Source organism: Heterodontus francisci, chromosome 19 (assembly GCF_036365525.1).
Source record: "Heterodontus francisci isolate sHetFra1 chromosome 19, sHetFra1.hap1, whole genome shotgun sequence".
Classification (NCBI taxonomy): Eukaryota; Metazoa; Chordata; class Chondrichthyes; order Heterodontiformes; family Heterodontidae; genus Heterodontus; species Heterodontus francisci.
In genome coordinates this window covers 56,948,972-56,963,516 of record NC_090389.1, presented here as the reverse complement: position 1 = coordinate 56,963,516, position 14,545 = coordinate 56,948,972, and the positions used below count along the sequence as shown (strand labels likewise).

General features: G+C 42.3%; 1 protein-coding gene across 1 annotated transcript; it reads right to left on the bottom strand.

Annotated features, from left to right (window-relative positions):
* Nucleotides 1-3,083: 3,083 nt before the first annotated feature.
* LOC137380342 (protein FMC1 homolog) lies at nt 3,084-3,392 on the bottom strand. Its single transcript, XM_068052270.1, has one exon. It carries the CDS (start codon nt 3,390-3,392, stop codon nt 3,084-3,086), a length of 309 nt encoding a protein of 102 aa, XP_067908371.1.
* Between the last annotated feature and the right edge of the window lie 11,153 nt (nt 3,393-14,545).

The following is a 14,545-nucleotide window of genomic DNA, read 5'->3' as shown; positions in this document are numbered from 1 at the left end:
GGATTGTCAGAGGATACAGCAGGATATAGATCGGTTGGAGACTTGGGCGGAGAAATGGCAGATGGAGTTTAATTCAGACAAATGTGAGGTAATGCATTTTGGAAGATCTAATGCAGGTGGGAAGTATACAGTAAATGGCAGAACCCTTAGGAGTATTTACAGGCAGAGAGATCTGGGCGTACAGATCCACAGGTCACTGAAAGTGGCAACGCAGGTGGATAAGGTAGTCAAGAAGGCATACGGCATGCTTGCCTTCATCGGTCGGGGCATAGAGTATAAAAATAGGCAAGTCATGCTGCAGCTGTACTGAACTTTAGTTCGGCCACACTTAGAATATTGCGTGCAATTCTGGTCGCCACACTACCAGAAGGACGTGGAGGCTTTGGCGAGGGTACAGAAGAGGTTTACCAGGATGTTGCCTGGTCTGGAGGGCATTAGCTATGAGGAGAGGTTGGAAAAACTCAGATTGTTTTCACTGGAACGACGGAGGTGGAGGGGCGACATGATAGAGGTTTACAAAGTTATGAGCAGCATGGACAGAGTGGATAGTCAGAAGCTTTTTCCCAGGGTGGAAGAGTCAGTTACTAGGGGACATAGGTTTAAGGTGCGAGGGGCAAAGTTTAGAGGGGATGTGCGAGGCAGGTTTTTTACACAGAGGGTGGTGAGTGCCTGGAACGTGTTGCCGGGGGAGGTGGTGGAAGCAGGTTCCATAGAGACATTTAAGAGGCATCTTGACAAATACAATTATAGGATGGGAATAGAGGGATATGGACCCCGGAAGTGCAGAAGGTTTTAGTTTAGGCAGGCATCAAGATCGGAACAGGCATGGAGGGCCGAATGGCCTGTTCCTGTGCTGTACTGTTCTTTGTTCTTTGTTCAAATTGTTGGAGCTACGGGCTGACAAGTCCCCAGGTCCTGATGGACTTCCTTCTAGGGTCTTTAGGGCGGCACAGTGGCGCAGTGGTTAGCACCGCAGCCTCACAGCTTCAGGGACCTGGGTTCGATTCCGGGTACTGCCTGTGTGGAGTTTGCAAGTTCTCCCTGTGTCTGCGTGGGTTTTCTCCGGGTGCTCCGGTTTCCTCCCACAAGCCAAAAGACTTGCAGGTTCATAGGTAAATTGGCCATTATAAATTGTCACTAGTATCGATAGGTGGTAGGGAAATATAGGGACAGGTGGGGATGTTTGGTAGGAATATGGGATTAGTGTAGGATTAGTATAAATGGGTGGTTGATGTTCGGCACAGACTCGGTGGGCCGAAGGGCCTGTTTCAGTGCTGTATCTCTAATCTAGTCTTGAAAGAAGCAGCTAGTGAGATAATTGATGTGTTAGCTTTAATTTTCCAAAACTCCCTAGATTCGAGTAAGGTTCTGTTAGATTGGAAAATAGCGAATGTAACTCCTTTATTCAAAAAGGGAGGGAGACATAAAGCAGGAATCTACAGGCCAGTTAGCTTAACATCTGTCTTAGGGAAAATGATAGAAGCTATTATTAAAGACTGTTTGACAGGGCATTTAGAAAAATTCAAGGTAATCAGGCAGCGTCAACATGGTTTTGTGAAAGGGAAATCATGTTTAACCAATTTATTGGAGTTCTTTGAGGGAGTTACATGTGCTGTGGATAAAGGGAAACCATTGGATGTATTGTACTTAGATTTCCAGAAGGCATTTGATAAGGTGCCACATCAAAGGTTATTGCAAAAAATAAAAGCACATGGTGTAGGGGGTAATATATTGGCATGGATAGAAGATTGGCTAGCTAACAGGAAGCAGAGAGTAGACATAAATGGGCCATTTTCTGGTTGGCAAGATGTAACAAGTGGTGTGCCACAGGGATCTGTGCCGGGACCTCAACTTTTTGCAACTTATGTAAATGACTTAGATGAAGGGACTGAAGGTATTGTTGCTAAATTTGCTGATGACACAAAGATAGGTAGGAAAGTAACTTTTGAAGAGGACAAAGGGATATAGATAGGTTAAGGGAGTGGGCAAAGACTTGGCAAATGAAGTATAATGTGGGATAGTGTGTAATTGTCCACTTTGGCAGGAAGAATAAAAAAGAAGCATATTATCTAAATGGCTACAAATTGCAGAGCTCTGAGATGCAGAGGGATCTGGGTGTCCTAGTGCATGAATCGTAAAAGGTTAGTATGCAGGTACAGCACATAATTAAGAAAGCTAATAGAATGTTATCGTTTATCGTGAAGGGAATTGAATACAAAAGTAGGGAGGTTATGCTTCATTTATACAGGGCATTGACGAGACCACATCTGGAGTACTGTGTACATTACTGGCCTCCTTATTTAAGGAAGGATGTAAATGCATTGGAGGCAGTACAGAGAAGGTTTACTAGACCAAAAGCTGGAATGGGCGGGCTATCTTATGAGGAACGATTGGACAGGCTAGGCTTGTATCTGCTGGAATTTAGAAGAGTAAGAGGTGACTTGATTGAAACATATAAGTTCCTGAGGGGTCTTGACAGGGTGGATGTGGAAAGGATGTTTCCCCTTGTGGGAGAATCTAGAACTGGGGGTCATTATTTAAAAATAAGGGGTTGCCCAATTTAGACAGAGATGAGGAGAAATATTTTCTCTCAGAGGGTCGTGAGTTTTTGGAATTCTCTTACAAAAAGGTGGTGGAAGCAGTCTTTGAATTTTTTTAGGCAGAGGTAGATAGATTCTTGATAAGCAAGGGGTGGAAGGTTTTCGGGGGTAGGTGGAAATGTGAAGTTATCAGTTCAGCCATGAACTTATTGATTGGCAGAACAGGCTGTAAGGGCCGAGTGGCCTACCCTTGCTTCTAATTCGTATGTTTATATCTTTTTTTAAAAATTGAATCTGCTTTTATTTACTTCATGAGCCATTAAGAAACTGAGAGCTCCACAGTGCACAAGAAACAATGACTTGCCACTGGTACATATCCACTTTGTCAGTGAGTAACACCACCACAGTAATTACAATAACTTTCTCATGAATATGATGCACTCCAGAAAGTGGGGCTACACAGAACAATGTGACAATGGATCCAGCAAGGCTCCTGGAAGTTCTCATTCCTTCTCACTTTTCCCATCCTCTGCCTCCAGGTTGCTATGGCAGTTTGAATCCGACAAGCTGTGCCACTTCATGGGGTGACCGTTCTCCCTTGCTGTGGTATTCTTGGTGTAGTGCCAGGTGCTGCCGGACACTCTGCAGCAGGCACATGTAGGTGGAGGCCTGGTGATAGAGCTCCTGCTGGGCACGGCACAGTTTTTCACTGGTAAACTGTTTTTTCCGGAATTGATCCATTATATATTTATAGGCGGTGGAGTCGCGGTAAAAGCGGCCCGGGCCCGGGCTTTGGCTCCTCAATTCCTTTAAAATTCCTCTCAACAGTTGCAGCGGAGACGCCGTCACCATCTTCAAACCCGGCCCGACCAATCAAATTCGTATGTTTGTATCATCTTGGTGAATGTATGTGGAATGTAGACGTGCTTCATGGCTTTAATGTCCTTTCTCTAAATGGAATGTCCAAAACTGTACACATTACTGTAATTGTGGCCTAACCAATATGTGGTTTAAATTCATCATTACTTCTTTATTCTTGTACTCTATGCTCCTATTTCTAAACTTTAAAATGTTATGTTGCACGAGTTCACCATTAGCATGCAAAAAAAAACTTTTAAAAATTCACTAATCATTTTTGGAGGAGTAGGAAACATTGGAACAACCCCAACTCTGAATAAGTAGTCCTTTAATGCTTCCTACCAACATTGCACACTTTTTATCTTATCTTTTTTCTTGCTAAAATTATTGAAAGAATACATGGCCAATTGTAGTTTAAATTGACTACTCCATCTTGAAGTGCAATTGTTGACACTGTGTAATTCAGATAACATTTTATGGTGCATTGCAATGAAATATTTATCTTTCTCTAGCCATAGTATTGCTGCCTACGTAAGCTACTTTAGCATTCCATTTCAGCAATTCTAGTTCATAAGGAGTCAGATGCTATCAAGTCAGCTACTGGCTGCATACTGTGTCTGTACTGACTAAAAGCAGACTAGAAGTGACATCTGTCTTGACATGATAAATCTTTCGTTATACAAGCTGAATCACTGAGCTATAATCTTAAACAGTACTTGCAGTGGATATTCAACACCAAGCTCTTATGAGGAAACCACTTCTATTGGTAGGCTATGTCAACAGATTTATGTTTCCAGTATTATTGTTTATGTTGCTGCTTGCTTTGCCGATGAAAAATGTATGCAAAATGCAATAAGGTGGTTACATAGGTAATATCACAGAACCTTTTCTCATTCAATGTTCTGATTGACATCAGTAACATTTATCAGTTGTGTTGAAATAGCTTTTCCCTGCATTAGATTGCAAGAATCATTCCCAGCGAATGTAGGTGTGAATCCTCCCACAGAATTGTGTGACTGTTAAAACTCCAGGTCGGATTTTTTTCATGCAGATTGAAAACTGCAATTACTGGTGAATGTACTTAAATTGAGATAATTGCCATCATTCAGACTCACTTGTAATTTAAGAAAAATTAAGTCTGAAACACATTGAATGGTTTTGCTGGACATGACAGGAAATATGTATAAGGGTAACATGTGTGGTGACAGTGGAGAATTCTTTTCAGAATATATCCAGGTATGTTTTTGAGATCAGTATTTTTATAGTCCAATAAGGAAAGAAGCTTTGCTGAATTTTGTCCTTGGAAATGAAATGGGTAAAAAGCTGATGTGAGAGTCAGGGAACCATTGGCAATGAGTGGTCACATAATAGAATATAAAAAGATAATGACGTCAAAGATAAGGGTGTTTTATTGGAAAAAATACAAATTTCAGTGACATAAAAAGGGATCTGGTCCAAATTAACTGGACAAAAAGTTAGAAAACATTCCAAAATCGGCAATGGGAAAACTTCAAATATAAGATTCAAAGTAAAAAATAAATATATTTCTTTCAGGCAAAGAGGAGGTGCAGAGAAATATAGAGCTCCTTAGATAAATAGAGATCAATATTAAACTGATATATTGATCTTAGAAATGAAGTAGTGGGATGAAAATGGAGATTGGAAGAGTTAAAAGGCATATGAAAATAGACTTGCAGAAAACATAAAAGAAAGCAATAATGGATTTATAAGCACATTAAAAAATACATTAACATTTAAAGTGAGGCCAAGACCACACAGGGAATAAGGAAGGCATCTAATTACAGAGGATGAAGGTCTGGTGGATATATGCTGCAGTCAAGCGAAACTTAGAAGGACTCCAAGTACAACTTCTAGAAAAATGTATAAAATTAAATACTTCCATGAATTTAGAAAAAAAACTGTTTCATGAAACAAATTGATTGGAATTGGAAGCAGAATTTTTGGGGGTTATTGATGAGCAAGTGTTTCTTGATGGTACTATTGATGACGCCTTCTGTTATTTGCTGATGACAGGAGCAGGCTGAGATGTCAGTAATTCGCCAGGTTAGATTTATCCTGCTTTTTGTGGATAGCACCAACCTGGGCAATCTTTCACATTGTTGGGTAGATATCAGTATCATAGCTGTACAGGAACAGTTTGGTAGGGAGGAGAGGGCATCTAGTTCCGGTGGGCAACAGTCCAGCTGGGATGTTGTCAGGGCCCATTTCCTTTGCTGTATCCAGTGCATTCAGTTTCTACTGAAGGGCATGTGGAATAATTCAGGAGTCAACTAAATCAATGGTGCTTCTACCATGCCATTCTTGGTGAAGTCCCCAACTAGAATATATTCCGTGACCATACTTCCCTCAATGCTTTCTCCAGGTGATCTTCAATATAGAGAAGTGCTGATTCATCAACTGATGACTTTTCATAACCTTTGAACAGGTTGCTTTGGGTTTGACAGTGCTAAATATTATCCATTCATAATGACTGGGAGGAAATGATTCTACAACACATCGCAAGTCACCCAGTCCAAATGGGATGCATCCTAGGTTGTTGAGGGAAGCTAGGGTGGAAATAGCAGAAGCTCCTACAACAATCTTTCAATCCTCCTTGGTTATGGGAGTGGTGCCAGAGGACTGAAAAATTGCAAATGTTACACTGCTGTTCAAAAAAGGGGAGGGGAATAAACCTGCTAACTACAGGCCAGACAGTCTAATATTAGTGGTGGGAAAATGACTAGAAATAATTGTAAAGGAAAAAAGGCATGAGTTAATAAGGGGCAGCCAGCATGGATTTGTTAAAGGCAGATCATGTCTGATTAATCTGACTGAGTTCTTTCATGAAGTAACTGAGAGGTTGCTGAAGGTAGGTTGGAAAAAGGACGCATGTGGCATTAAAAGGACAATGATAACTTGGGTACGTAATTGGCTATGGATAGGAGGTGTGGAGTAGCAGCGAAAGGGTGGATTTCTGACTGGAGAGAAAAATGCAGTGAGGTTTCCCCCAGAGGTTGCTATTAGGACCATTGCTTTTCTTGTTATATATAAATGACCTGGACTAGGGATGAGAAAGTAAAATTTCAAAGTTTGTGAAGGATACAAAACTTGGCAACGGAGTAAGTGAGCAGGAAAGTAGCAGACTTCAAGAGGACTTCGACAGACTGGTGAAATGGGCAGACACATGGTTGATGCAATTTAATGCAGACAAGTGTGAAATGATGCACTTGGAGAGAGTGAACACAGAGAGGCAGTATAATCTAAATGGTACTATTTTGAGGGACGAGCAAGAGCGGAGGGGCTTGGGGGTACATATTCACAACTTTTTGAAGGTGGCAGGGCAATTGATAAGGCTGCTAAGAAAGTGTATGGAACCATTGGCTTTGTAAATAGGGGTAATGAATATAAAAATGTTTACAAATCTCTGGTCAAGCCTCAGCTCAAGTATTGTGTACAATTCTGGGGGTGCACACTTTAGAAGGGATGTCAAGGCCTTGGAGAGGGTACAGAGGAAGTTTAGCAGGATGATACCAGGGATGAGGGACTTCAGTTATGTGAGGAGATTGAAGAAGCTGCAATTATTCTTCTTACAGCAAAGGAGGTTAAGAGGAGACCTAATAAGAGCTTTGCAAAATTATGAGGTTTTGATACAGCAGGTAGGGAGAAACAGTTTCCTTTAGCAAGAGTCGGTAATGAGAGATAATAGATGTAAAATAATTGGCAAAAGAAATAGAGGGGAAATGCTCTCAGATCTGGAACGCACAACCTGAAAGGGTGGTGGAATCAGATTTCATAAGAACTTTCAAAAGACATTTGGACTTGGTGAAGAATAATTTTCAGAGTTCTGGGTGGTGGTGGGAGGGTGCGAAAGCTCAGGTTTGGAACTAAATTGGACAGCTCTTTCAAACAATTGGCATAGGTCGGTGGAATGGCCTCCTTCTCTGATGTGAGATTCTATGGTAATCTAAGAACACAAAATGTAAAATATGTGACATTCTTGGTATACAATGTTTTTTTTTCAGCATGTGGCCTTTAATTAATTGGCTACCCTTGTTCTAAAAGCTGACCTCAAGTCTTCAGACACAAAGAATGGCAGTGGGTTTTAGTTCAGGCTCCATCATTTTTCTTGTCTAAAACAAAAATGGAGGTGAGTTTTAAACACACAGTTTCTACCAACACCTTGGAAAATCTCAACCAATAGATAATATATGGGTTAATGTGAGCTAGAATATTCTGATGCACCATTCTAATTTACTTATGATTACTAGTGTGAAAAGCTGCAACTTTTAGTATATGAAATAGTAGAAGTGTACAAGCAAGATAACAAGTCAGTACCTGCAAAGAATGGAGGAGAGAGAAGCATAGGTATCAGCTAGCAGGGTGGAGATGGCTGATCTATGTGACAGTGTAGAAAATCTAAGGCAAGGAAGTCAGCAGTTAAAAAATACAATACAATGAGCAAATCTGATTGGAGAAAAGGAAGATGCAATAGAGAATCCTAGGAGAGTAAGGAGGGCATCAAACTAAGTGCAAAAGAGTAGGAATGAGGAGAGAGATAAAGACAGACCGAGTATAAGTGTCCACTGGAGTGAAGAGTGCTTATGAGAGCCCCAGGCACAGGAAAGAAAGCAAGGCGGTGATTACCAAGTACTAAAGATCCTTGAGTGTGACAGAGGCAAAAAGACCAAAGTACCTGTTGTGGGCCCTGAGTGCAGAGACCTCCCGTGAGACTAAATAAGCCAGCCTAAACAGCTCTTCATGCCCAGGTAATTATTGCAGGGCAAAAGTGAAAAGTAGGAGAAACAAAAGAGAAATGGAGAGTTAAGTGGATAAGGGGAACAAGAGAACCAGAAATGGAACAGAAGACAAACATATGTGAAGGAGAAAAGCAAGAACAGTGAACAAGATTTTTATTAGCACTTAATATTAATTTTATTCTTCACTACTACAATGTGAGATGCTAAGTTCTTCAACAGGGCCCAGATTAAAACCATTGAAGAAGCACTGAACAAAGCAGTTTTCTATAAATTTATTGGTCAAGAATGAAAATTAGCTTGAGCCAGCCCAGAGTGAAGTCATGTGATCATTTAATTAGATTGCCTGTAAACAGGCCTCTAGTGTCCTTATCATGATTTTGTGGGTGGTTGTGCTTTTGTTTGAATGGATGCACTGGCAAAGCCCCTGCAGGCAGACCTGCTTGAACAACATGCTGTATTTAAAAAAAAATGCAAGGACTTTTCACGTTGTCGACTACTAAAGTCACCAGATAACCAGCTCCAAAACTGAATTCTGTTTAGAAACCAGGTGAGTCGCCAATTGAGGTACCAGATGGCTGTCGGTCTAAGAAAGATTTGCACTACCACATTGCATCCAGGGAGACAATGAAGTGGTGGTAATGTCACTAGACTAGTAAAATATCCTCTGGGGACACTGGTTCAAATCTTACCAAAGCAGCTGGTGGAATTCAATTAATTAAAAGCTAGTCTCAGTAATGATGCCAGGGTATATTATAATTATTATTGACTATCACAATTGTCATAAAAACCCATCTGGTTCACTAATGTTCCTTTAGGGAAGGAAATCTGTTGTCCTTACCTGGTCTGGCCTACATGTGACTCCAGACCCACAGCAATGTGGTTGACTCTCACTGCCCTCTGAAATGGCCGAGCAAGCCACTCAGTTCAAGGGCAATTAGGGATGCATGTTAAAGACAGGTGAGAGATCATTCCAGCTCTCCACTGACTGAAGACAGCCTTTTTTAAAAAAGTGTTTTTTTTTTAACCCTCTGAGCACTTTAATTATCAAGAACAGACAAATTACAGGTTTTCTCATAAGTTTAAAAAGATAAATGTTTATTATACAACACCCACTCACACTCGTACAGATACACACAGTCAAGAAAAGATAGAGAAACATGCATTAGGTCTGATGATTTGTAAAGAGGTCTCTGTTAAACTTTTTTTTCCCCCAGGTGAAGACTTGAAATAGTGCAGGCCTGTAATCTTTTTCCTTGTTCACAGAAGAAAGTCTTGGGAGGTTCAGGAAGACGGATGCGCTGCTGCAGACTGCTCATTACATTCCAACCAAAAGTCAAAGAACAAAGAACAGTACAGCACAGGAACAGGCCATTCGGCCCTCCAAGCCTGCGCCGATCTTGATGCCTGCCTAAACTAACACCTTCTGCACTTCCGGGGCCCATATCCCTCTATTCCCTTCCTATTCATATATTTGTCAAGATGTCTCTTAAACGTTGCTATCGTATCTGCTTCCACCACCTCCCCTGGCAGCAAGTTCCAGGCACTCACCACCCTCTGTGTAAAAAACCTGCCTCGCACATCCCCTCTAAACTTTGCCCCTCGCACCTTAAACCTATGTCCCCTAGTAACTGACTCTTCCACCCTGGGAAAAAGCTTCTGACTATCCACTCTGTCCATGCTGCTCATAACTTTGTAAACCTCTATCATGTCGCCCCTCCACCTCCATCGTTCCAGTGAAAACAATCTGAGCTTTTCCAACCTCTCCTCATAGCTAATGCCCTCCAGACCAGGCAACATCCTGGTAAACCTCCTCTGTACCCTCTCCAAAGCCTCCACGTCCTTCTGGTAGTGTGGCGACCAGAATTGCACGCAATATTCTAAGTGTGGCCTAACTAAAGTTCTGTACAGCTGCAACATGACTTGCCAATTTTTATACACTATGCCCCGACCGATGAAGGCAAGCATGCCATATGCCTTCTTGACTACCTTATCCACCTGCGTTGCCACTTTCAGTGACCTGTGGACCTGTACGCCCAGATCTCCCTGCCCGTCAATACTCCTAAGGGTTCTGCCATTTACTGTATACTTCCCACCTGCATTAGACCTTCCAAAATGCATTACCTCACATTTGTCCGGATTAAACTCCATCTGCCATTTCTCCGCCCAAGTCTCCAACCAATCTATATCCTGCTGTCCTCTGACAATCCTCATCATTATCCGCAACTCCATCAACCTTTGTGTCGTCCGCAAACTTACTAATCAGACCAGCTACATTTTCCTCCAAATCATTTATATATACTACAAACAGCAAAGGTCCCAGCACTGATCCCTGCGGAACACCACTAGTCACATTCCTCCATTCAGAAAAACACCCATCCACTGATACCCTCTGTCTTCTATGACCGAGCCAGTTCTGTATCCATCTTGCCAGCTCACCTCTGATCCCGTGTGACTTCATCTTTTGTACCAGTCTGCCATGCGGGACCTTGTCAAAGGCTTTACTGAAGTCCATATAGATAACATCCACTGCCCTTCCTTCATCAATCATCTTCGTCACTTCCTCAAAAAACTCAATCAAATTAGTAAGACACGACTTCCCCTTCACAAAACCATGCTGTCTCTCGCTAATAAGTTTGTTTGTTTCCAAATGGGAGTAAATCCTGTCCCGAATAATCCTCTCTAATAGTTTCCCTACCACTGACGTAAGGCTCACCGGCCTATAATTTCCTGGATTATCCTTGCCACCCTTCTTAAACAAAGGAACAACATTGGCTATTCTCCAGTCCTCTGGGACCTCACCTGTAACCAATGAGGATGCAAAGATTTCTGTCAAGGCCCCAGCAATTTCTACCCTTGCCTCCCTCAGTATTCTAGGGTAGATACCATCAGGCCCTGGGGACATATCTACCTTAATGCTTTGCAAGACACCCAACACCTCCTCCTTTTTGATAATGAGATGACTGAGACTATCTGCACTCCTTTCCCTAGGCTCATCATCCACCAAGTCCTTCTCATTTAGCACCTCGCCCATTTCCTCTGGCTCCACACATAGATGCCCATCTCTGTCCTTGAGTGGGCTAACTCTTTCCCTGGTTACCCTCTTGCTCTTTATATATGTATAAAAAGCCTTGGGATTTTCCTTAATCCTGTTTGCCAATGACTTTTCATGACCCCTTTTAGCCCTCCTAATTCCTTGCTTAAGTTCCTTCCTACTGTCTTTATATTCCTCAAGTGCTTCATCTGTTCCTAGCCTTCCAGCCCTTACAAATCCTTCCTTTTTCTTTTTGACTAGGCTCACAATATCCCGTGTTATCCAAGCTTCCCGAAACTTGCTAAACTTGTCTTTCTTCCTCACAGGAACATGCTGGTCCTGGATTCTAATCAACTGACGTTTGAAAGACTCCCACATGTCAGATGTTGATTTACCCTCAAACAGCCGCCCCCAATCTAAATTCTTCAGTTCCTGCCTAATATTGTTATAATTAGCCTTCCCCCAATTTAGCACCTTCACCCGAGGACTACTCTTATCCTTATCCACAAGTACCTTAAAACTTATGGAATTATGGTCACTGCTCCTGAAATGCTCCCCCACTGAAACTGGGCTCATTCCCCAATACCAGGTCCAGAATGGCCCCATCCCTAGTTGGACTATCTACATACTGTTTCAAGAAGCCCTCCTGGATGCTCCTTACAAATTCTGCCCCATCCAAGCCCCTAGCACTAAGTGAGTCCCAGTCAATACAGGGGAAGTTAAAATCACCCACCACTACAACCGTTACCTTTACATCTTTCCAAAATCTGTCTACATATCTGCTCCTCTACCTCCCGCTGGCTGTTGGGAGGCCTGTAGTAAACCCCCAACATCGTGACTGCACCCTTCCTATTCCTGAGCTCCACCCATATTGCCTCGCTGCATGACCCCTCCGAGGTGTCCTCCCGCAGTACAGCTGTGATATTCTCCTTAACCAGTAATGCAACTCCCCCACCCCTTTTACATCCCCCTCTATCCCGCCTGAAGCTTCTAAAGCCTGGAACATTTAGCTGCCAATCCTGCCCTTCCCTCAACCAAGTCTCTGTAATAGCAATAACATCATATTTCCAAGTTAATGGAGAAGTCCCAGTACAATTTCTCAGGTAGGGAGTTCAAGGCCAACTCCGGTCACTGCTTACATTTAGTTCAAAACTTGTGATCTTAGGCAGGATCCTTCCTCTTCCCTGGAATAGCTTTTTCACTTTTGAACTAATAACTGAATTAACCAACACTGATTCTGCTCCAAGTATTCCAGGGCCCGCTGCCATAATCCTTTCTCCTGATTGGTCAGTTTGAATCCAGACCGCTTTGGCGCACCTCAAGTCCATTTGGGTTTGTTTCATAAGTCCGTGATATAGTATATAATTTCTCCTTGCGTGAGTGTGACATGGGCAACAAATGCCGGCCTACCAGCAATGCCCACATCCCATCCTTTTTTTGAGGATGTTACTTGTAACATAAAGGGGAACCAGTGATGTGGTGTATTTAGATTTTCAGAAGGCTTTTGATAAGGTTCTACACAGCAGGTTCGGAAACAAAATTAGAGCACATGGGATTAGGGGTAATATACCGCAATGGATTGAGAATTGGTTAAGAGAGAGAGAGTAGGAATAAATGGGTCATTCTCTGGATGGCAGACTGTTACTAGTGGGATACTGCAAGGATCAGTGCTTAGCCACAGCTGTTTACAATCTATATAAATGATTTGGATATGGGGACCAATTGTAATATTTCCAAATTTGCAGATGACACAAAACTAGAAGGGAATGTAAGTTGTGAGGAGGATGCAAGGAAGCTTCATGGGGATTTGGACAGGCTAAGTGAATGGGCAAGAACATGGCAGATGGAATATAATGTGAAGTGTGAAGTGATCCACTTTGGCAGAAAAAACAGAAAGTACAGCACAGTATTTCTTAAATGGTGAGAGGTTGGGAAGTGTTGATGTCCAAAGAGACCTGGGTGTCCTTGTTCACGAGTCACTAAAAGCTAGTATGCAGGTGCAGCAAGCAATTAAGAAGGCAAATGGTATGTTGGCCTGCATTGCAAGGTGATTTTAGTACCGGAATTAAGATGTCTTGCTGCGGTTATATAAAGCATTGGTGAGACTGTATCTGGAGTATTGTGTACAGTTTTGGTCTCCTTATCTAAGGAAGGATATACTTGCCATAGAGGAAGTGCAACGGAGGTTCACCAGACTAATCCCTGGAATGGCTGGCTTGTCTTATGAGGAGAGACAGCAGAAACTGGGCCTGTATTCTCTACATTCGAAGAATGAGAGGTGATCTCATTGAAGCTTACAAAATTCTTACAGGGTGTGATAGGGTGCATGTGGATAGGATGTTTCCTCTGGCTGGAAAGTCTAGAACAAGGGACCTAGTCTCAGAATAAGGGGCAGGCCATTTAAGACAGATGAGGAAGAATTTCTTTTACTCAGAGGGTGGTGAATCTATGGAATTCTCTACCCAGAGGGCTGTGGAAGCTCAATCATTGAGCATGTTCAAGACAGAAATGAATAGATTTCTGAATACTAATGACAGAAAGGGATATGGGGATCGTGGGGAAAAATGGATGGATTAAAGTAGATGATCAGCCATGATTTGTTTGAATAGCTTACTCCTGCTCCTATTTCCCATGATCCTTTATGAACATACGAATTAGGAGCAGTGTGTGCCACTTGGCCCCTCAAGCCTGCTCCACCATTCAATAAGATCATGGCTGATCTGATTGTAACCTCGATTCCACATTCCTGCCTACCCCGATAACCTTTCACCCCCTTGCTTATCAAGAATATATCTACCTCTGCATTAAAAATATTTAAACACTCTGCTTCCACTGCCTTTTGAGGAAGAGAGTTCCAAAGACTCATGACCCTGAGAGAAAAAAATTCTCCTCATCTGTCTTATGTGGGCAACCCCTTATTTTTGAACAGTAACTCCTAGTTCTAGATTCTCCCAAATGGGGAAATATCTTTTCCACATCCACCCTGTCAAGACCCCTCAGGAATCTTATGTTTCAATCAAGTCACCTCTGAATCATCTAAACTCCAGTGGATACAAGTCTAGCCTGTCCAACCTTTCCTCATAAGACATGAAAGAATTAAAAAAAAGTTCTGGTCACCAGACATTAGGAAGGATGTGAAGGTCTATGAGAATATGCAGAGCGGGAAATGAACTTGCAAAGCTACTGGGGTAGAGCGGGGGAACGGGACTGACTGGATTGCTCACAAGAAAACTGGCATGGACTCGATGAGCAGTGCTGTTGTGACTCTGAGATGTTATAGCACCTTTCAGGACCACCGGAAGTTTCTTCACAGCTAATGAAGTGCAGTCAATGTTGTAATGTAGGAAACAGCAACCAAT

Bases quoted from the DNA above. Each gene is read 5' to 3' on its own strand.
- LOC137380342 (XM_068052270.1), bottom strand. From the start codon at position 3,392: ATGGTGACGGCGTCTCCGCTGCAACTGTTGAGAGGAATTTTAAAGGAA.